Below are 23,019 nucleotides of genomic sequence, written 5' to 3' on the forward strand. Positions count from 1 at the left end.
TAAAGAACTGAAGTTGTAACTTGTACCTACATACTAGACAGACCACACAATTACCCAGTTCAGAACACAGTTACAGCAGTTCCAGGGCTTAAAGCAGCTTTGTTTCTTCAGGTTCTGTGCATGTTCTTAACAGATGAATTTCTGCTTAAGCCAGTTGGCTTGGATTAAACTGTTCTTGTATCTGTAGCTAGCAGTTTTTCACAGATGAAACCTCAGTCATTGGCAAGAATCCCCATCCATTTTAAGAGTCCAGGTTTCACTGTTCATAGTAATACCTTGATTTCCAGCCTCTCCCAGGGAGAGCAGCCTTTGAAACTGAGTAGGTCATGAAGAGACCATTTGAAGAGAACATTAATTCTTGAATGCAAAACTAAAAACATTTTCTGACATAGTTTACTGTTTATGTCTGTTAGTGCTAGATGAAAATGGAACTGTGGCTAATTATATCCAATTTACAGAGACTAAATGTTTTTGTGCAAGTACTAGCTGTGGTTTTAACACATAAGGTTCAATTTTCTTCCTGAAACACTGCAAAAAACATGAATGCAGAAGTATTTACGTTATTGGTAATTGCAATCTACTGTTGAAAACTTTAATATTAGCACTCAAGTTGTCATGATCAGTTTTGAATGTTCAACTGAAGTTGGACTATTTAATTTCACAATTAATTTAAATAGCAAAGTATGCTATAAAGGTGGCCTGGGAAAACCTCATCTATATATGTAGTTTCAACTGCAAAGTGAATTTTATACAGTATATGCTAAGTTAACATTTGATAAACAGCTGTATCAAAGTATTAACATATATTTTAAAAAACCGTCAACTTCAGATTCTGCAATAGCATGCAACAGCCCTTAGGCTGTGCTCTTAACTACATGCACATGTTTCTAAGGAAAAGGATTCTCAGCCTGCAGTAGCAGTGGGGAGCTGCTGTGCTGCTACCACACTAAGGTACAAGCTAGCAAATCTGCACAGATCAGGAACCTGCTGACAGTTCTTCTTCACAGAGCAACGTTTTGTTTTAGCGCATGGGGCACCAAGTGTTCTCAGCATTAAGTCTCTTGCCATTGCTGTGGACTCAACTGTTCTACTCACAGCCCACAGAATTTCACTCTTAGTGCATTACAGAGCACCTACATGCATTTCCAACTGGTTGGAGTTGCACGCATTTAATAAAATTTATCAGTTGTTAAAAGTAGTACACTGTAATGCATTAAACTGTTCTTTATCATTTACTGTCAAATAAGGGAGAAGAAACACAGCAGTTTTAACAGATTACTGTTAGAAGACGTTGATAGTTCTGACCAACTGAGGCACAACTGTAGATGGTGACCAACAAGTCATACTTAGGTCACTGAACTAGTAAGTGTACATTTACTTACAGTGCATCAGATCTATGTATTACCAGTGAAAAAAACAAGAAGGTCTGTCTAACTTAAATGTTATATGCAGCCTAATGTGCACTCAATGTAAAATGTTATAAACATTGCCCCAAGGGCATGTGATTTTCTGTGCCTGTATTATGCTATTGGACAGCAAACAATCAGAATTCACTCCAACTTCAAAATAATATACGTTAACTGCCCATAATCATTTCAATCCCTGTGCAAATTGCATTCTGTGGCTAGCTTTTTCAGCGCCTTAGTTAATTTAACTTGATTATAATTGGAAGCATCTGACTATGATTTAGGCATGCTTATTGCTATTAAAGAAATAAGCCCATCCTTAAAATTATTGTGCAAGTATTTTAATAAGATTTGCACACATCTCAAAAAATTCTATTGTATGACTCCCTGGTCTTGGAGTTAAGTCAGCTATAGAAGAGTCAAGCGAAGAGCTCACTGATGAGGTAAGGGATGTATCTGCAGATTTCCCTTGCGCATCAGCATCTGAATCTTTCTGACAGGATCTATAGTTGCTCACAGAACCTGATCTCTGTGGAGTTGCAGTCCCAGACTTCGCTTCAGTAATTTCATCTGGAGGGCAAGGGGAGAGAGAGGAGGAAAACTAGGTATCAGTATCAAATCAGTTATAGGAACAGCAATCATCTTCCCCTTCTCACACTTCTAAAATTTTTAAAAATCTTGATTAATACATAAACAGCTTTTGCAAACTGTATATATTTGATACAAAATAAAAGCTTATATATATATAGTAACACAGAAACAAGTGTCCTTATGCAAATTATTCCTGTACTCTGAACTGTGCTCCACAAGCCTTTACATCTAGTTTAGACCAGCACTCGCCATATTTTTCATGACTGATTTCAGCAGCTAATAGTTCAATTTAGGTTACTTAAAACAAAAACAGGATAGCATCATAAGGTTAAGTCCAATAACAGTGCAAACATTTTGTAGATGCTTTTTGCTAGCATCTACTTTATTTTTATTCTATTTGTTTTCTTTGTATTTGGTTATTTACACTTCGTTATTAGTTGTATTTTTGTTATAATTCATTGACACATTAATTGCTAGCACCTACATTAACTTATCCTTCACTTTTGGAAGTTTTCCCCATAGTATGTTGTACATCTGGGCTGCAGCAGCTTAAGTTTACCTTCAGTATGAGGAGAAAATACTTTCATCTTCGAAATAATGTTCTGCTGAAGTTATCTCTATTCTTACTTTAAATACTGAACATTAGTTCGACTCTCACCTGGCACCAGAAAAGTTATTTTCAGGAGAAATTAGTGAACACAGGAGAGACTGCCTTTTCACATCAAAGCTATTTTAAACTACAGTTTGGTAAGAGGAACAGCAAACAGGTAACTGTGGTGGAGAGAAAGGAAAGTCAAATGAGCTTCACTGTTGGAAGAGAGATGGCAAATCCATGACCTTGGGTTGTACTTCCTCAAGAGTTGAAGCCAGGCCTGCAGCAGGCTGCCCTCCCCCAGCTGCATGGCTCTAAGTAGCCATCTCCCCTCCAACAGGAATGGCATTTGTCCTATACTACAGTAGGACCTATACAAGTCCCCTGTATCAAGTACCACTGGATCTAAGCAAGCACCTGTATTGTTGGAAGGAATGAGGCAAGAACTGCACTGCCAAGCCACACCAGATTAAATTGTCACGAGACACAGACTTAACCACCCTATACTGTAATCCAGCCACACTCCAGTAAATCCTTTTTCCATGCCACATGTTTTCCTAGGCATGTCATCTACACCATTGCCTGTAGGCAAGTCTGCTTTAGTCTACTATGCCCATAAACAAGCATCATGGGCAGTCTCTATTAGCTCCTCCATTCATTTTCAGGAAGGTATCCAACCAGGATTTGTATGCTGTGTTACTGTCACTATAAAATGTATCTTTCTACAGGTTAGACCAATTGCTTTCAAGACTTCAGCTAGTGCAAGCATAGAACTCCTATCTCAAATTTTGTGTACTACTAGCATTGGTGGGTGGACTCTGCCTGGCAGCTAATCCCTCAGTGCAATGGGGAAGAAAATTGGAAGGGCAAAAGTGAGAAAACTCATGGGTAGAAATAAACATAGTTTAGTAAGAGGAAGAAAGAAAAAAGGGGGGGGGGGGGGGGGGGGGGAGTGATGCAAAGGCAACCACTCACCACCTCTCCAAAGCAGTCTGACAGCCAGCCAGTCTCAAGGCTACCTTCCCCAAACCCCCATCCCCTCAGTTTCCTTGCTAAGCATAACATGATATGGCATGGAATTGCCCTTTGGTCAATCTGGCTCAGCTCTCCAGGTTGCATCCCCTCTCAGCTTCTTGCTCAATCCCTGGCCTACTCATTGAGTGCGACAGAGTGGGGAAGAAGAAAGACCTGATACTATGCAAGTATTGCTCAGCAACAGCCAGAATACTGGTGTATTATCAACACTGTTTTAGTCACAGATCCAAAACACAGCACCATAGAGGCTGTGATGAAGAAAATGAACTCCATCTCAGCCAGACCCAGCACAGCAATGTACAGTCCAAGTCAAATTTAAATGCCTAGACACCAAGCTTTATCTTCACTAGGAAGCGTTATTCACATGCTTACTTCAGATCTAAATTAATGTTTAAATTTGAGAGTGGGCTCCAAAGGCAGTTTAGGTTGATCCAAATCTCACCTCTCACAGCCCTATCACCTTTTGCACTAGTGGTATTAGTGCTGGTACAGACACAAAATGGAGCAGTTCAGGAGTCGATACAGCTAAAAAGCTACTATTTAAGGGATGAAGCAGCTAACCATCTGATCACAGGAATACTAGACCAGGAAGGAATAAAGAAACACCAATACAGATCTAGATTGGCTTAAACAAATAAAGGCCAACACTTCACTTCTAAACAAGTACGTTAAGACATGTTTGCATTTAGAATCATTTCCCATACAACTTATGTAAGTCTTCACATACCATCAATGCTACGAAAGTCCAGTAAGTATGTCCTGCTGTCCACCTGATACAGCTGTAGACTCATTTTGGAATATGCACTTGTCACTGGATTCTTCCTTCGAACACGCAGATAGTATGGATTTACAACCTAGTACAAAAGAGCTTTGAGTTAGTTACCAGAACTGCTTGAAAAGCACTGTATATTGTTTTTGTCATTTCAACTCACTGGTATTATCAAGTGACTTCAGGCTTACCTGTTGGAGTTGTGTTTGGTTTGGTGATTTTTGTTTGTTTTTTTTTTTTTTTTTTTTTTTTTTTAAACCAACAAAAACATTCCTACAGCCCCAACAGAAAAGTTGGACATGTTAGCAAGACTTTTTTTTTCCCCAGTCAGCATGAATAGCCTCCCCCAAAACCCCTTCCTGCACAGCAAGCACAAACAGTCAGCACAGGCACATGAGATTGTTTTCCAGCACAGAAGATACTGTCCGATTTCTAGACTACATAACTACACAGCTCAAACAAATTTACTGTTGTCTGCTGTAAAGATCTTTTCTTTTACCTTCCATTCATAATCCAGTTGTTTAATTGCTCGACAAACTTCAGCCATGATATCATTTGGTCGACTCTGACTCCGTATTCCCAAGTGCCACTTCGCTCTCCTTACACCTTGGTGTTTTGACTTCTGTGGATTCAGCTCATCAAGAGTATGGCGAGGACGTGGTGCTTCAGCTACTAAAAATGGCACTCTTTCAGGATGAGGGCGAGACAGATGGTGATCATCAAGAAAAGAATCCGGTGGGCTTGTAGCCAAGTAGAAGTCTTTGGCCTCATTCATTATTCTTCTGTTATCTATAATGAGGTGATAAGCAACAGCTAAAGGGTCCTGATGATTTCGGCTGTATAGACAACTTAGAACTTCCTCTTCAGTGCATTCAAACTTCTCACACACTTCTTTTAAGGCTTCATCATCAATCATGGTAGAGCTATATGATGGGTCTTCAGGAAACAAGTATTTTGGAAGGTCCTGCTTAAACCATTCATGTTCCCTAGATTTAAAAATAAAAAAAGTCTATGTATGTAAAGCAAACCTTTATAATATTAAATTCTTTTAAAAATAAAATTATTTTTAGTCTGTACAAAACAAATCACAGTTCTCAGCCCAAGTCCCCTTCTGCGCAGCACAGACAATAGAATAGTACATTAAGGAAAGAAATCACCACTCTTCAAGATTTTGCTAGACATTTTGCAGATTGAAAAAAAAATCCTCCTTCCTGTAAGTTTTTCAACTACCTGAGCTCCAAACATGTCTTTGTATAACTCAACCAGCTTTTTATATAAATGGTAGATTTTTTACTGCCACTATGTTAGTGTTGAGGTATTTTCAACAAGTTCTTATACTACCCACTTTTGTCCCTCCCAAGTACACACATAACAATATATAACAAGATTAAGAAATGTTTATGATGAATAATTTTTTTGGTAGATGTTTGGACACAGATTTTTGAACATCGAAGTCACATGCTCCCCACCCCAAACAAGCTACCTATCATTTTTTCATTCAGAATACCTCCAGCTGTCTCTGCAAGACTTAAAAGGGTTGAGGGAAGCTACAGAAGGGTCAATCTACCTCCTTACTACTGTACCCATGGGCTAGTATTCATAAGAGGGAAAAGAAAAGATACAGAAGAAACCAAATACTTAAATTGTCCGATCATAGAAAAATAAGATTGTTTTGTGTGCTGTTTAGTAAGCTGCTTAACTAGCCAAAAGGTATGGCATGACACTAATTTTGAAAGTATTCTAGCCTATAGTGTAAAGACTTGCTACAGATTTAAGAGCAGTTATATGGATCTTGTGGTTTAACACCAGTCAGCAAACTAAGCACCACACAGCCGCTTGCTCACTCCCTCCCGGTGGGATGCCGGGGAGAACTGGAAAAGTAAAAGTGAGAAAGAAACATGTGGGTTGAGATAAAAAACATTTAATAATTGGAAATAAATTTTTAAAATATTTGTAAGAAAAACCCCACAAAACAAAGAGCAAGGAAAATAAAGCCCAAGAAAAATAAGTGATCCAAATGAAAACAATTGCTCATCAGCAACTGATCAATGCCCAGCCAGTCCCCGAGCAGCAGCCCACCCCCACCAACCTCCCTACCAGTTTTGTTGCTGAGCCTGATGCCATGCGGTATGGAATATCCCTTTGGTCAGCTGGGGTCAGCTGTCCCAGCTGTGTCCCCTCCCAGCTTCTTGTGCACCCCCAGCCTCCTCGCTGGTGGGGTGGGGTGAGAAGCAGAAAAGGCTTTGACTGTGTTGTTACTGCTGAGCAGTGCTTACACAACATCCCTGTGTTATCAACGCCGTTTTCAGTACAAATCCAAGACACAGCCCTATACAAGCTACTACGAAGAAATTTAACTCTGTCCCAGCCAAAACCAGTACAATGGACCAAGCTCTAATCAGTGTGAAACTAAGAACATGCCTCAGCACAAATGTGTTGAGCAAAATACACTTTCATCAGAAGCAACCTATTAATTTGGAAGCAGAAGCAGCTGTTCCTAAACCACTACAAAGCACAGCCCTAGCTGGATGATTGAACCCAGAGGAATATTTTGTTACTATTCATTGCAGTGGGCCTCTCCCCTTGCATGCACAGAACTAAGGTACTCAATTAAACTCAGTTTGTCCTTGTACTTCTCATTGTAATAAAGTAGCAAGGGATAAGAGCACCATGTGTTTATTTCTACTGAAAGAACATGAACATTGCCGACTTCCTAACTTCCAACCCTAAAAGAAGTGTTTTCACTAAGGTCGTAAATCAGAGCTCTGTCCTTAGAGCTTCTTACAAAGGAAAAAGGAAAACCTAACTAAGCTGCTGCATGAAGGACAGCTCTATCAGCTACCTTTTTTTTAATTCAACCCACTGCACGCTTGTCAAAGCGGTCACCTTCTCCAGAATCTCCTCTTGGAATCTGGACCCCGTGATGGCTCTCTGTACCTACAAACTTTAACTTATCAGTATTCGATGCAGTAACTATCACTCGTACACAAATTCATGCCAGGGTTTTGAAGCTATAAAGTGCTATCTTGCATGTGGAATATTCACAGTCTTAACAGATGATTTTTCAGAGTCTGAAGAAATATGAATAAAAGCAGTAGTTATCAGATTAAAGAGCCATAACATTCATCTCAGACATTTACAGTACAGAACAGTGGTTTTTAACATCAGACTTTTTTTGCCCAGAGAAGTCAATTCAGTGTAGCTTTTGCAAACCATTCTGCAGGTAAACAGCTTTGCTATAGCAGTCTTAAACCTAGAGTTTCTCAGTATTTATATATGTAATGTATATAATTTTTTTACTGTGACCTCCAGTAGATACTTCATTGGCCACTGGAGAACAGAGCCATCAGAGCTAAAGCCAAACCACCAGAAGCTGAATTTTTCATCTCAGTCTACAAAAACATGGACAACCTGTATAAATGGTTGCTTTGTTCTGCGTATTTGCACTGAGATTATCATTCCAGCATCCTGTGATCAGACATCATTAGTGTTTTACCTAATGTCTCTGATTGTTGCTCTCTTCATTGGATCCACTTGCAGCATGTGCTTCAAAAGACTAATTACAGATGGATTCAGGTATTGCGGGGTATAAAAGATACCATCACATATCTTCTTAAAAAGGGTTGGCACGTGATCATCATCAAATGGAAGCGTTCCACATAACAAAGCATAAAGAATAACCCCACTGCTCCAAATATCTACTTCTGGACCTGCATATAATCTGGGAAAGAGTTAACTATTAGTGATTTATGTTTAATACATTTAAATAGATTTTTTTTCCCCCCTCTGCTTTCTTACATTGTCTCACAGTAATTAAAAGTGTATGAACTTGGGACAACTAATCTGCAAGTACTATAACATTTCAGTTCTATGCCATGCCTCCCTTGAACTTTAAAGTCCTTCCCCTTCAAATATATAACAGAGCACAAGTACGTAGTTTTCCTCTCTGTTGTATAACAGTAATCCACAAATGCAATTTAAGACAATGGCAAACTGAAAGAAAGTTGTACCTACTACTAAGAAAGCCCGTGTTATACATTGTTATCACTGTTTCAGCAGAATCTGTGCAAAGCCATCTATTCCCCAAATCTGGGAGGCTGAAAAGTTTAAGACAAGCCCATATAGCAGAACTTGTCACATACTCTGTGCTACTGCCTGAATAAAACAGGCATTTGGCCTCCAATCAGCAAGAGGCAATACTAGCATGGATAGCTGAAAGCAGCAGATCTGACAATCATCAAGTCCAAAAAAGGGGACGTTACCTTCAGACTGAGTATCTACTCTGCAGCAGATATTTCACTGCTACTCAACTTCACAGCAGACTTTGCTGTAATTCTATCAGTACCTCTACTTCCAAGATCTGAGCTGTAAGTGAGATTTTTAAACCAATTCAGGCACACTGTACACACTGGATTTGGGGTATTAGACATCACCTCCAGCTTACAGAACTATTCAAAGCTAGTTCATAGAAGCCTTAAATACTCCTGAAAAATTATCAAAACAAATAAAAGTTCAGGCCACGGTTTCTCAGCATCAAGCTTGTCAATTGAACTAGTTTTGTAGCCTTTAGAATCAAGCAGCAAAATGACTGAAGTACATGCACACATGTATCCAACATAAGAGAAACTACCTTCCGGAAATTACTTCTGGTGCAGCATAGTTTGGGGAACCACAGCTTGTTCTTAAAAATTCTCCATCTGACATCATATTTGATAGACCTGAAAGTGTATAAGAGTAGTTAATAAAAATTCAGAGAGCAAAGTTATTTCACACTGCATAAATCACCTAGTAATTCAAATTAGAAAATTAACAAATTTATCTCAGTAAAGAAGTAACATTGTTTGGAATTACTGAAATTTTCATATGAACATGCCACATCATCCTCCATTTAGTTTACCAGAAACTTGAGTAACACCAACCCACTATTGCACACAACCTAGAAATATTTGAGAACATATTCATTCCAAGACAAAAACCAGTCTAATTTGGATGACACAGGCATGATAGAGAACAAAGTTGCTCGAAGTTGAAAAGTTATGTGGAGATGAAAGAATACAGCTTGGCTAGCTTTCATATTCTAATACACAAAAGCTTTTATTAAGCTCTTGTTTAATACACTAGTCACGGTTAACTGAGCGCTACAGCTTTGCTGATACTTAAGTTACAGGAAGATATAGTTATAAGTTACTTACTGTACTTCATTTCTTCACTACGTAAGCCATTTCACCCAAAGCATTTTCTACGCACAAGAAATCAATACGATTCCCAGCACCCACATATTGAACACCATACTTTTAAAATATACTTAGAATACTCAGCATTACCTAGCACCTTTCATCAGAGACCTCAAAGTGCTCTACAAGGGCAAGTATTATCCACTATGCCTACAAGAATACATCATGATGATAAAGCAGTACGGATACCTTACTATGCTTATATGGTGAGGTTTCCTGATTCAGGTAGTTCCAAGAACTAGCTGCCAGTCTTCTCAGCAGCTGTGTCACAAGCAGCTAGTATAAACAATTAAGCTTTCTGATTAGTTGGGCAGGTATATAGCAAAAAAGCACAGGAGTTTGCAAGATTAACTGTTCTTATTTTACCTTTTATGCTTTAATTAAGTTTTCTCAATAACATCTTTAGAGTTTTTGAAGTGAATTTAGAGTAGTTTAATAGGAGGACTAGTATATTTTACTATAGCAATGTGGTTGTTAGACCTGAGGAACTGCCCTTGCACTGTACTTCCAAGAGAGCTAAGGATCTACACATTACATATGGTGAAACAGGCAATAGGAGTGAATTTTGAAGTGGAAAGGTTAGGAACTAAGTCTATATAGCATTTCAGAGAAAATATTATTAAGCAAAACCAAACAAATCAGGTCATAATTTCACGCAGTCAAAGAAAATATCTGAAAAGAAAGCTTGAGAGGAAAACAAGTTCTACACGTGTACAAGAACATAATTTCCCTTTATATTCGTACTCTTCAGGTTCTTATATTGTGTCCCACCACCAGGATATTCAGGCATGCACGTTTTATTAAACATCTCCTATAGTAATTAACAGGATCTAAATAACACCAGAAATGCTATCAGATATAAAACAGCAATGCTCACCAAAGTCAGCTATCTTGGCATTCATGTGTGCATCAAGCAGCACATTTTCAGGCTTCAGATCTCTATGTACTACCATATGCCTGTGACAGTAATCCACGCCAGAAAGGATTTGCTGGAACAGACGTCTACTTTCCTTCTCATCAAGCTAAGACAGACAAAGGTTTTAAACAATTATGAGACAGTGAAGATAACTTGTTTTTCATTTATATGAATTAAAGGAAGTTTTCCCATGACCTAAAGTTATCGTTTATTGTTTTGATCAATACTTTATATAACAGATTATCGGAACTTGTAGCAGAAAGGTTCATAGCTTACATCATTTTGTTTGTACCACAGCTCTAAAATGACTAAAACAAAACATACCCACCAACTCAGAAAGCCACTGAAATTTCTCAATCACGCTTTTGAAATTGGTTAGGCAGATGTTACATTCTCAGTAACTAGAAACATTAGCACCCAAACATTAACTTTGTCTAACTGGAATATGAATGAACTTTGACATTTAAACACAACGTAAGATTTAAGTTGACAAAAGCTGCTGACACACAGCACAGAAGTGATACATTTTAGATGCAATTTATGCTATTAGCAGCTAGCCCCAAACAGCAGACTTAGCTGGGCATTTCCTATGAGCATGCCCTAATCCATGCCTTGTTTGTGCTAACAATTTAGGCATGTTAGCCTAAGTTTGTGCTAACAATTAACTAAAAGCATCCTGGCTATCTAGATGGTTTGTCTAGATGGTGTGTGAAAAGTGACTTCAGAGCTCTCACAGAAACTGTTCTACTAGTAGAAGAAGGTAATAAGGGCACAATCATAGCTTTCCAATAACGGGTTACACCGAAGAAAGTTTTCAGCTATTCTAGCTGGATACATACCCATCCAGTTTGTACCCAGTAATTGTAAATTAACATATCAGTATCAGTAGAGAGGAAAAATGCTATGACAAAGTCATACATAAAGATCTGAAGCGTGTTAACATAGAACCATTTTTATTTTCAGAACAAGATGTAGTCATAAAATATATTTTAATTGCTCACAGCAAAATTAATGCTGAATACGTAAAAACAAACCTTCATTTAAGGTTTGTAACGTATTTAACAAACCTGCTCCTGAACCCTGGTAATGTGGTTAGCATAACTAACACCATCTTATGAGGCAAGCAGCCATTCTGTGATCGAGTCACATATTTGTGCTCTTTCCCTCGTTATCAGGCCCTGAAGGTCCTGTGAACCAAGCAGACAAACCAAACAGATTTCTTCTTCCCCTCCCTACTGGCATCAAGGTCCCTGGGTGCCAGGCTGATTACTCCCTTCCTTACTGGCCTTGAAGATCCCAGGCAACCCAGCCAACCAGGTGGTGTTGATGATCCCCTCACAGAACAGGGAAGTGTAACAGCACCCAGAGCAGTGTCCATAAAATCAAGTAGTTAAGTCCTAAGTGGGGAACCTGGACCAGAACCACTGCTGTACAGTGAGACCTGTGACCCGCCGGTGGCCAGGGACACCCCCACCGTCCTCTGCTTCCTCTGAGGACTGAGCAAGTGATTCTTATTCTTTCATATGATTTTCAAGTCTAGACTGTGATTGTTATATTGATACAGCAAACCACATATTAAGATTTGACCCAAACTGCAGAGGGTCTAGGTGATTAGAAATCGTAAGTAAAGTTGTATTATAAATTCTGTATTATGCTACTTATAAATTGCACTACATTGATTCTGCTTGTAGAAATCCTGTGCCACTCTAATCATAAATTCCGCGCTACACTAATCATAATATCCTGTTAAGAAAAGAAAGCTTTAATTATATAATTCTGCCAAGGATCCCCAAAAAGAATCTGTCTGTCCCCTCAGTGTCAGGTGACACAGGAATGTTGCAAAAGAAATAACAGAATGCAAGTCATTGATTTGTAGAGTTGGACTACTTCTTACCCTTCCATTTTTACAGATATAATCAAACAGTTCTCCTCCTGAAACATATTCCATCACCATGAAAATGTCAGTTGGTGTACTGATGACCTGGTATCTGATAAGAGAAGGCACCCGTTAGTCTACACACTCAGTAAAAGATGCTAGTTACATTTACTTAAAACCAAAGTTGTGCAAAGAATCAGATAAAAGCATACTTTAAAATATTTATCAGCTAATTTACAGCTACTGGAATGACAATATTTTTCAGAAGCTATTTCCTCTCCTTTTGCTATGTGATGCCATCATTGCCAAGACTAGCAGGAAATTTATGTTCACCACCAGGAATATCAGTCTTTGTACTTTAAGAGGACTAAGCTTAGTCCACATGATTTCTATGAAACTATTTACAGTGCTGCCTCACACATAGCTTGAGGCAGTGAGGAAGGAATTTAAAAGGACTTTGCTAGTGTCTCAAAAACATACACTTTTCAACCTTAACATGCAAAAAACCTGACTTGCCATAAATAAAAAGTGTACTTCAAGACTAGAAAAAAATTGCTTTTAATAATCATGAATATCATCTTTTGTAAAAAGAGATAAATTTGTCATTAGTATTTAAGAATATCGACACTCTGGTTACTATATTTTTATCATTCTACTTCAATTAAGTTTAAAAAAAATTTGAAGCTTTGAAATACCTAGTTTATGGCCAAACTCCCCATTTGAGAGATTTCGTTCTACATATCCTTACCTAAAAGTTGTTTAATTTTTTCCCCTTACAGCAGTCAGAAGTGATTGATTTTTAATGGAACAAGAAAATGAACACTAATAACACTTCAGCCAAATTCAATTCAATTATATTGAGAAGACAGGAAGTAGCAATGGGATGAAAATGAATGTTTCAAGGTACTAAAGCATGCAAATATCCAAATTGTAATAAATAACTGAATTCACACATACACTACAGAACTGCAACGTTCTTCAAAATGCCGATTCCAAGACAAAAGAGAAAACAGACACACTTCAGCTTACTGAGACAAGTTGTTCTTGAACTACATAGACAGCAATGAGTTCAGACCATCCAGGTGAATGTGCGTGTGCACATCTATGTGTGTGTATCTATTTTAACAGCTTAGCATTACAGGGTTACATTTCAATAACCTCAATACCTTTCTGAGGCAGTTATCAACAGGAGATCTTCCAAGTTCGCTTTACCTAAAATCTTATAGTCCAAGATGCTTTACCTTTACTGATTTGCTCTAATACCTTGGTTGAAAGTACCTCATGTACTTAAATATCAACAACATTCTGAAGCCATGGCTAAGACACTACTACAGAAATACTATTTTAATCCTTTTAATCCAAAAGTTACTGCTGTGCTTCTCTATAGCCAGCTCATTTTTCTGGTTATGGAAAAGGAGGCTGCGGAACAGTTACACACCTATAATATAAATAAGGTTATCAAACCACACAGCATAGGTGACCAGCATGCAGGCAGAGGCAATTTTATAAAGGAAAACAAGAGGCATTCTATTGTTAGAGGTCAAAAACCACAAGAGAAGATGATCCAAAAGTTTTTATTTTAAAGCACGGTTTAGAAAGAAAATCTTATAGCAACAGGCTTGCAATTGTATATACTGCTAAAGCCGTGTATGAAATTTTTCATGAAGTACAGCAATGTTCTAAATTAGACAATGTCTAATATGTAATATTAAGCTCAAGAAATCTGTTTACCTTTATGCCAAATATCTTAAGCTGCTATCTAGCAGTTCCTCAATCCAGTTCCTAATAGCACGAGCAGCATGATCCTAAGATACTAGCAAGTCTACCTGCACAACAGTACCAGTTATCTCTCAAACACTATTTACACATAGGCTAATAATCCTTCTGCCTTAGAAATGCAGGCCGACCAACTGAAAAGTTGGGGATCCATCAATTTTTCCATCATCTCCTACATCTTGTCCCTTCTCTCCACATGCAGGAGAAAAAGTTATCCCCATACTTCCCCGAGAAAGAAACTATCATCTGAAACATGTTAAGCTGACTTAACAGGAGCAACACCACAAGCACACACTCCTGTTCCACTCCCATATCTCGGTTGGTACACTGACACGTCCTATTTTGTTTGGCTACAGGTATGTCCTTTGGACTTGTTCATGAACTCTAACTGGCAGCACTAGCAATTTTGCAGCCAAATCAGCTCAACAGTCTTCTGAAAACTAACCCACTGAAGAAGTTAGTGAGTTGATCCTACACAATCCAATTTAGCTGCAGTGTAAGAGCTGTTGCCAAATTAAAGGGAGTGTATAGGGATGGCATCTGTCAGTGGCAGCGGGGTCTTAAGACAAGACTCTGCCAATAGAAAAAACTAACACCAACACCATGATTAAGACAGTGAAAGTCACCCATACTCGAGAGGTGCAGGTTAACTTTACAGGAAACGAAAGTAAAAAAAATAAAATCAATGGCATTTATAATTGATTTCCTCAGACCAGACACGAGGCATCTACTCTGGGACGTATTTAATTGTACTCTGAACTCCACTGATGAACTATTGATCAACTAACAGATGTAAACAGGCACACTGTAAATACCACATTTAGACAAGTAGTAGCAGCTATATTGAACAATTCTGAAATACCAATCACATTTAACAAACTGCACATCCTTAATTCAGAAAAATCTTGCAGAGCGCCACCTACATTGGAAAACCATACATCACTGATCAGCACATGACTAAAAACGTATTTCAAGTTAAGAAACCACAACAAACTTACTATAGAAATGCCTTTTACAATCTTGTTCTTAACTCATTTTCTAAGCAGAAAAAAGATCAAATATAACAAAAAGAAGAAAACTGAGGTAGCAGCTAAAAACAGAGACTGATGCTACTAGAAGTATCTCCCATGCCATTACCTTTTATATACCTGTCCAAAGAATTTGTAAGCAAGTATCTCACAGAAGCTGACTGTCCTGCAGAGATCAGTTTTGTGAAAACGCATTACAGAGGGCACTGAAAATGGTTGCATACTTGGAAGCTGGTTACTTTCCTGACAAGATACTGCTAGTAGCATTGGCTTTTAAACATGTTTCAGATGAGCGAGAGCAAAAAGAGATTAGTGCTTAAATATTTTTTATTACAGCAAACAAAACTTACAGCTTAATTATATGAGGATGCCTGAAGAGTTTGAGGTTCTGAATCTCCCTGCGAATTTTTCCTACAACATCAAGGCTGCGAATCTTCTGTCGATTCAGGATCTTCACTGCAACTTTATGGCCAGTTAACTCATGTTTGCCAACTGCAAGGAACAAGGATGTATTTAGTCAGGGTTTTCAATTGCTCCATAAAGACATTAATTTGCTCATTTCGACTGTAGCCAAGAAATACAAGTTAAGATGTTAGAATTCCACATATCCCCACTATCTTTGGGGAGGTTGAAAACCAGATGGCACGTCACTTCTGCCCTACTCCAATTTCTCCCACAATTCTACCACTAGAAGATGAATGGGATATGCAAGAAAAACCTTAAACCTAACCCTCAGAAGTCTTGCAGCATGACTACATTTTTGCACTACTGCAAACAAATAAAGCATATCACAAAAAACACTGCCATCTTTGCTAATTAGGGAGACCATTTTCTCTCCGTGTGTAAGTCACTCCAAGCTTTTGGCTCACTTGGTCACCCCCTCAGACATGTTCTCCTGTAGCTCTTCTACTTTATCTGCAAGGATGGCTCTTACTAAAGAAATCACTGCTACCCTTCCCTCAAGAAGCCTGTTTCAGCAATTACTCTGAATTACCACTAAGAGTATCTGATCAGTTTACTTGAAAAATAATTATTTATCTGTCCTTGGAGCAGTCTGACCCTATATAAGCTCCACAGTCTGTGTAGAAACACCAGAGCTTTATATAATAAAATAAGTGGCAAAAGCTACAGGAAGTGTTCAAAATAAAAACCAGCAGTAACGACGACAATCAATGCAAATATGCAGCCTCATACATTCCTCAGTTTGTTTCCTACTTCTAGGAGAGTTTCATTTTTCTTTCAACAGAGGAACTCAAAAGTATAAAGTATTTCCTAGACAGTTACCCCTCTTAACGTCCTTAATTTTGCAGGTGCTATTGGAAGTAGCCACAACAAAGTTGCCAAGAATATTTTTCTTAAACCCAACACTGGATCACAGACAAACCACACAAGGTAAGTAGCTCTTCCACTAGAAGGCTTCACTATCTGCATTGGTTTCCGCATGCAGTGATTATAACTACACCACTTTCATTCACCACCCTGATTCCCACCTTTTGAAGATAAGCCAGACAACTACATGGTTCATCCTTGTCCACCTGAATGGGCATTGCTAACAGACCTGTGCTGAACATACTACTCACTCCTCTAAGTGCCTGTCCTCACTTGAGGATTTAACTGAGCCCCAGGTTTCAAGCTTTATTTAAAGATATCCATGGGAAGCTGCGATAAATAGCAGTGATCCACAAAGATCTTTCTGCATTCAACAGATAATTTGGATAGAATTAGCAAACATCTATCAATCTGTAAATCTCATTCCCAACAAAAGACTTCCCTGCTGCCTTTTGCCTCTGTATTGAGCTAAAAACCAATGCAAGTGAGAAGAAATTCTTAGCAGAGAGACAGAGATAATGATAAGCTTCTGAGTGATTATTCTTCAACAAGAAGATAGCTACTCTGTAAAATAAAGCAGTTTGTCTAAATTCCTCTAGGGAAGTACCTAAGTAGTGGATTACCCAAGAACCTGAACCATCACAATGCAGTGGTGAGATGCCTTTTATACCCAAGAATACAGAAAGGCTCCGACTGCAAGGTGGGGGGGGGGGGAGGGGGGGGGGGAACCACACATCCCCTCATTCAGAGGGGCCATTGCCTAAAAATAGCCACAATAACCAAAACAGTGGACAGGCGCATTCACACCACTGATGAATGCAGGACAAAGCCCACATCCATCACAGACAACAAAACATTAGTAGGTGAGCGCCTAGAACTGTAAAATCATGTCACCTATGAGAATTATTTGCTTTCAACCAGATCTACAACTAAAGCAATCACATACCCTTTGTTTTCTTCAGTTCAAATGTGATTGAAGTTTTAAAGGAACCCAACAAATTATATCACCTATGTTCAAACCCTAAGGGGTAATGAAGCATTAACATATAACATTAGAAAAGCAACTATTCCATTTGAATTACAAAGTCTTTCCCTATCAATAATGTGAACGGAAGTAAGCCAGAAGTATTTGAAAAAAAAAAAGATCTTTAATAATAAGTTAAATTTTAACATTTATTTTGGTTAGTAAGAAACAGCTTTAGAAACTAACCAAAAACCAGTTAGACACATGAATTTGCATCTTCCTTTGCTTTACAAAGTACATTTAAGAATGTGTTTAATTTAATAAGTAGCATATATATTTCAGCAATTCTACAGCTTAGTATCTAAATATTCAGTTCTGACATGCATGGTGTTACAAAGTCTCATTTATCAGCCAATTTGTTTTATTTCTGATTTGTCAGTCTACCTTAGATGAAAACTAGAATTTCATTAGAACTCAGAAAAACATTAGAAAGTAATTTATTAGCAACAACAATCTATGTTCAATATGCAAGGCACATAAGAAAAGAGTTTTTCAAAACACATTTTTCATTCAAAGTAATTAAACAGTAACATTTGCAGTTGACTGAAACCAATTCTAGCTGTCACAGTGTTCAAGACTGTGTGCCTCAAGCCTTGATTTTATTCATTGACTGGGAAAAAAAAAAAAACAGATTTCCTGCTTCTTCAACTCTGTTTGCCAACTTTGAATAAATTATTGTATGAAAACATACTGTGATTTTGTGCAGGTGCAAAAAGATCCCCAAAAGCCTGCTGACTTGCTTAAGACACTTCAAATTGAATCGCTATTTTCTTCAGTAATTTTTGCCTCCCTTTTCTAATTCAGTTTAAAATTATAACAAATCTAGGTTTTTAAGATAAGAGTTTCCAATAACCATCTACTTCATGAAATAAAACTGTTTTCTTGGATATGGTTCAAGGTATCTGTTAGCAGTAAAACAGCAGACTAACTGGTAGCAGGCTGCTGACTACTTTTGAATTCGGCATAAAGACAACGGAAAGCAAGACGTCAGATGATAACATCATGTAGAAAAGCAAGCAGTCAGCGTTATCTTTCCAAAAGCTACTTTGTATTACCTCTTGACAGAAGTTTTACCTATAAAGGTGAAAGCTCACAAATTAGAAGTAAACAAAATACATTTACGTTAGTCACCCTAACACTCAACCAGTTATCAGTCCTTCAAAAGAATCACTGCAAAAATAAGTTCACTTCACAGACCTAGCGTTTCCCGGTATTTCTTTATTCTCTCTCTGATAATACCAGTTGCCTTCAAGCTTCACTATGGCTATGCATAGCACTAAGATTTCCAAGACAGTGACATAGTCTCAAAGCAGTAGTGGCTTCTTTTAACTGCTGAAGTACAGGAGCAACAGTCTCTAAATTCAGTTCAGCAGTCTTCAGTTGGGAAAGAAAACTGATTACAAGGCCAGTCAGAGTAAATACAACATTCTTATGACATACAGGTACCAGTCATGAAGTTTGTAGAAAAAAAAGCATATGTTGTATTTAATGAAACACTTCTGCAATAGGCCAAAAAGCCAACCCGAGGCTCAGAGGAAAGCAGCCTTTAGAAGTACGAGCTAAACAAATGTTTTCACTAACAAAAAAAAACCCCATGAGTTAATGCTGTGCAAAGGCATATTGCTGCACAACATTAGATAGCAAACTGATCTTAACCATCCATTTCCAGGTCTCTTATCACTGCCTTGACCACGAAGGTCTATTGACATCATTTTTTTGCAGTCTACACAGACCAGGCTTTTTAACCCTTCTGTAGACCGGAACAATTATTGTATATTTACAACTTTAAGTAGTATCCCTCATTTTCCAGTACAAATCACTGGAAGCCTGACTACTCTTCCTTTTATGAAAGCTAACTATTTCCAAAAATATCTCAAAATAAAAGTTTGCATTTGGTTTCAGCAGGAAACATCAGCAGTGGTTTTGTTTTATTAAAAAAGACATTAAAAAATTTGACAAAAATAGAGATAGATATTTTACACTGAATCCTGGTAGAGTTTAAATAAGAATGTGTTTCACATAATTTAGGTTCAGTACTCTCTTCTACTCCACAGCTTTTCACTTCTGTGGCATTTTAGCTTTGCCTAGATATTGGCTAGAAACAGCTGTCTGCTCCATGACTGTCCATCTGAGGCACAGCCGAGTGAATCAAGTCAGTCAGCAGTTAATTCAGGCTAGTACAGCCAGATGAACAGTTAAACTGGAAAAACATCACATCAATAACAGTTATCTGGGAGGGTAAAAGGGTAAGCAGCAGGGTGAGTTCATCTGACAGGTACCCTGACAGCAGGAGACCTTTAACAATTACCAAGTAAAGCACCGGTTTTCCAATTCAATTTTTTCGGGCTGCCACCACTGTTAAAATTAAAGATCCACTTTCAAGAAGCCATATGCCTGAGCCCCCTACATCACGTGAGCTCAAGGAAATTAAATTAAAATTGAATTAAAAAATGAACACATTTGTTAGTTTTTCACTTTATTGTCAATTGATGAAGCCATATCAGAGTCAGAGAAGGAAAATTATGAGGATTACAGGAAAACAATCATGGATCTGGTATTAAATGAAGAAAATGTGTGCTCAGGAGGAAAACCAGTGCATCATAGATAAAATATGTCGTTTATTAAGTACAGCTAAAACAAGACAAAACTAACACAGTACATCATCTAGGGACAAGGAAAAAAAAAGTACTTAAAACAATCCGTAAATGAAAACAGAGCATTAGTCCACAAACACTAACACTTGCTTCCAGATCCTAAATAAATTCCCAGGCCACTCACAGAAGGTATTCGGTATGCAGAATGATGCTGCATTTCACTACAAGGTGATTTCTTCCCCACCCCTGAAAAAACAAATATGGTCATACATGCATGTGTGTACTCTTCACATAATCAATAGTTACAAAGCAGCCTAAACCACCACCTAACGTCAATTAAATAAGGCAGACAGGGGGTATTACGGAAATACAGCAATAATAACACTGGCAACTCTATTTTTTGTCAAGTAAGTGTTTTAAGGTGACTGTATTTAATGAAATATTAATAGGATCGATGTTCAATAATATATTGAAATTGTAACAGTGGGTCCACAAATTGACCATCTTTCAAGGTCTCAACTTCAGACACATTTTTGCCAACACAGATAAGGACAGCAGCAGTAGTGCAAAAGCTCTCCCTGAAATTTAAGAGCATATTAGAACATTTATGGGTATAGCAACCTTAGTTTTGTGCAGTGTAAACTGCACAAAAAACCCCACACACACCCATCTGACTCCTCGTCTCCCCTCAACCATGTAGTCCCTCCATGAGGAAAGAGAATCTGATGCCCATCTTCTGCCTTATCTTATTTCCTCTCTATTTAAGGAGGTGCTAAGTTGCCAAGGAATGGAATGGTACTCCAGCTGCCAGTTGGGGGTCACTGCTCCCAAGTGGCTGGGGGTGTCACTTTATAAGCCTGCTTTGAAAAAAGGAAGCTCTAAGGGATCTACTCTCAAAATACTTTCTGCTGCCTTCCTAGATATTCTTAGCGACAAATATACTCCTATTTTCTACAGATTAGTAATTTCTTCAGAACATGCCAATAGTTGAAAGAGCTTGTGCAGAGAACATACAATAGGAACACCTACACTGAAAAAAGGTATCATGTTAAATGATAGCTAGTACATTAGATACAACAGGATAAACCGTGTTTTTTACTGGTTATAATCATGAGCAATCCATTAGATTAACCATAAAAGCCTTATAAAGAATACAATCTGAGTCTAGTCTAAATCATTTTTGAAAGGATGTTTTCAATTTGCATACCTCAATATTTGAACAATTCTTACCAACAACACAGCAAGAACGGTGTAAGCTAATGCACAGTTTTTCCACCTGTGGCAGTCGGCATCAAGGAAAAGTTTAACTTCTATTTTATTTCTACTAGGCTTCAAATTTGCAGCATGGCATCTGCACTTTAAAAAGTTTTTAAAGTCTGAGCTGAAAAAAACTTTGATAGCCACCGGTGAACTAGATTTAGCATAAAGTCTTTTCATGTCTGTGTGTCAGCTTTGTTGCCAGTTAGTCCACTTCTCCCAAACTGAACTTTTTGTGCTTATTTCTCTCTTTGTAGAGGGAGAAAGCTTGCCTTCCTTCCGAGGACATCAAGCATTAGTACTTGCGCAGCAAAATGCAGCGTAGAGACACATCAAGAATTAAGACTCGCCACTTTCATTACATATCCGGTGCTATTTTAAATAAATGCAGCACCATTAACTTCCAGTAATTGTTTCCGTAAATACAGAAGAGAAAGCTGTTTCTCCCCCAGCCATTACTTCCCGCTGCGGGACTGCGAGTCCCGCCCCGGGCAAGCCAGCGGTACAACTCCCCTTCCCGAGGGGCGGTCGCAGCGCACCAGGCGCTGTCTCCACACCACCACGCTCGGCCGGCGGCCCCCACCCCGCAGCCACCGCGGCCGGGGCTCACCCGGCCCGGCGGGAACGGCCGGGCAGCGCCCAGCAGCTCAGGTTTCCCGGCGTCGCCCCCGGCGAAGCTCAGCCCGCCGCAGCACTCTTGGCGGGAGGCGGAGCGGGGCCAAGCCCGGGCTGGGGCGGCGGCCCGGCCGCCCACACGCCCCCCGCCCCGGGCCCAAGCCTCGGCGGCCGCCCAGGCCCCAGCGGACCGGCCGCCGTGAGGTGACCGCAGGCGGCAGCGGCAGGAGAGACCGCGCTGGTCAGCCCGACACGCCCGGCCGGCGCGCCGCTGCCGCTCCCCTGCCCGCAGCCCGGCCGGGCCGTGCCGCTCCGCGGGGCAGGCGGCGGCCCCGCTCCCCGCCGCTCACCCTTGACTTTGCCGAAGGTGCCGACGCCGAGCGTGTCGCCCAGGATGTAGTGCCCGATCTTCACCCGCCCGTGCTCGTGCTTCTGTTTATCCGCCGCCGCCATCTTAAGCCAAGGGCCGAGCCTGCGCATTGTGCCCGCCCGCGCCGGGCCGGGCCGGAGCGCCGGCGGGGGAGGAGCAACCACACAGCGCCCGCCCGCACCGAAACCCGGAAGTGAACGCCGCACTTACCGCCCTACAGCCCTCCGCGGGGACAAACCATTGTGGTTCGGGGGGGGAGGGCCGGGTCGGCCCAGCGGCGCCCCGGGGGCGTGCGGCTCCAGCCGGCGTGCCCTGCCGGCGGGGCGGGGCGAGGCGGCGGGATGGGAGAAACCGCCCCCGAGTGCTGCGGAGCGGAGTGAGGGGCCAGGAGGGGGCCCCGTTTTTACGTCCGTCCGCCCGCCCCCCCCCCCCCCCCCCCCCCGAGGAGCAGAGAGGATTCACCCGGGTTTCGGGACCCGGGGGAGAAGGCGGCCGCAGGGAACTCCTCCGCGGCGGTGGTGCTAGCGCCGTGCGCGGGGCTGCGCTGGGCCCACCGGTGTCGGTGTCGGCACCGCCCCCGGGTCTGCAGAGACACCGTCTGCAAGCT

At 40.0% G+C, this 23,019-nt stretch overlaps 1 protein-coding gene across 1 annotated transcript; it reads right to left on the reverse strand.

Moving 5' to 3' along the window:
* Window positions 1-142: 142 nt before the first annotated feature.
* PRKAA1 (protein kinase AMP-activated catalytic subunit alpha 1) lies at window positions 143-22,555 on the reverse strand. Its single transcript, XM_075526491.1, has 9 exons — window positions 22,393-22,555; window positions 15,574-15,715; window positions 12,438-12,531; window positions 10,505-10,649; window positions 9,024-9,111; window positions 7,890-8,114; window positions 4,893-5,379; window positions 4,352-4,478; window positions 143-1,976 (listed from the first exon to the last, which is right to left on the reverse strand). The coding sequence occupies exons 1-9, from the start codon at window positions 22,520-22,522 to the stop codon at window positions 1,732-1,734; spliced, it is 1,683 nt and encodes a 560-aa protein (XP_075382606.1). The 5' UTR covers window positions 22,523-22,555; the 3' UTR covers window positions 143-1,731.
* Between the last annotated feature and the right edge of the window lie 464 nt (window positions 22,556-23,019).

Source organism: Mycteria americana, chromosome Z, assembly GCF_035582795.1.
Source record: "Mycteria americana isolate JAX WOST 10 ecotype Jacksonville Zoo and Gardens chromosome Z, USCA_MyAme_1.0, whole genome shotgun sequence".
NCBI classification, from domain to species: Eukaryota; Metazoa; Chordata; class Aves; order Ciconiiformes; family Ciconiidae; genus Mycteria; species Mycteria americana.

What these genes read in the sequence shown, in the direction of transcription:
- PRKAA1 (XM_075526491.1), bottom strand. Translation starts at nt 22,522, where the DNA reads ATGCGCAGGCTCGGCCCTTGGCTTAAGATGGCGGCGGCGGATAAACAG. An exon ending in CACCTTCGGCAAAGTCAAGG is followed by an intron (nt 15,716 to 22,392) that starts GTGAGCGGCGGG and finishes TGTTCCTTGCAG; the next exon opens with TTGGCAAACATGAGTTAACT. An exon ending in GCAACAATCAGAGACATTAG is followed by an intron (nt 5,380 to 7,889) that starts GTAAAACACTAA and finishes TTTTAAATCTAG; the next exon opens with GGAACATGAATGGTTTAAGC.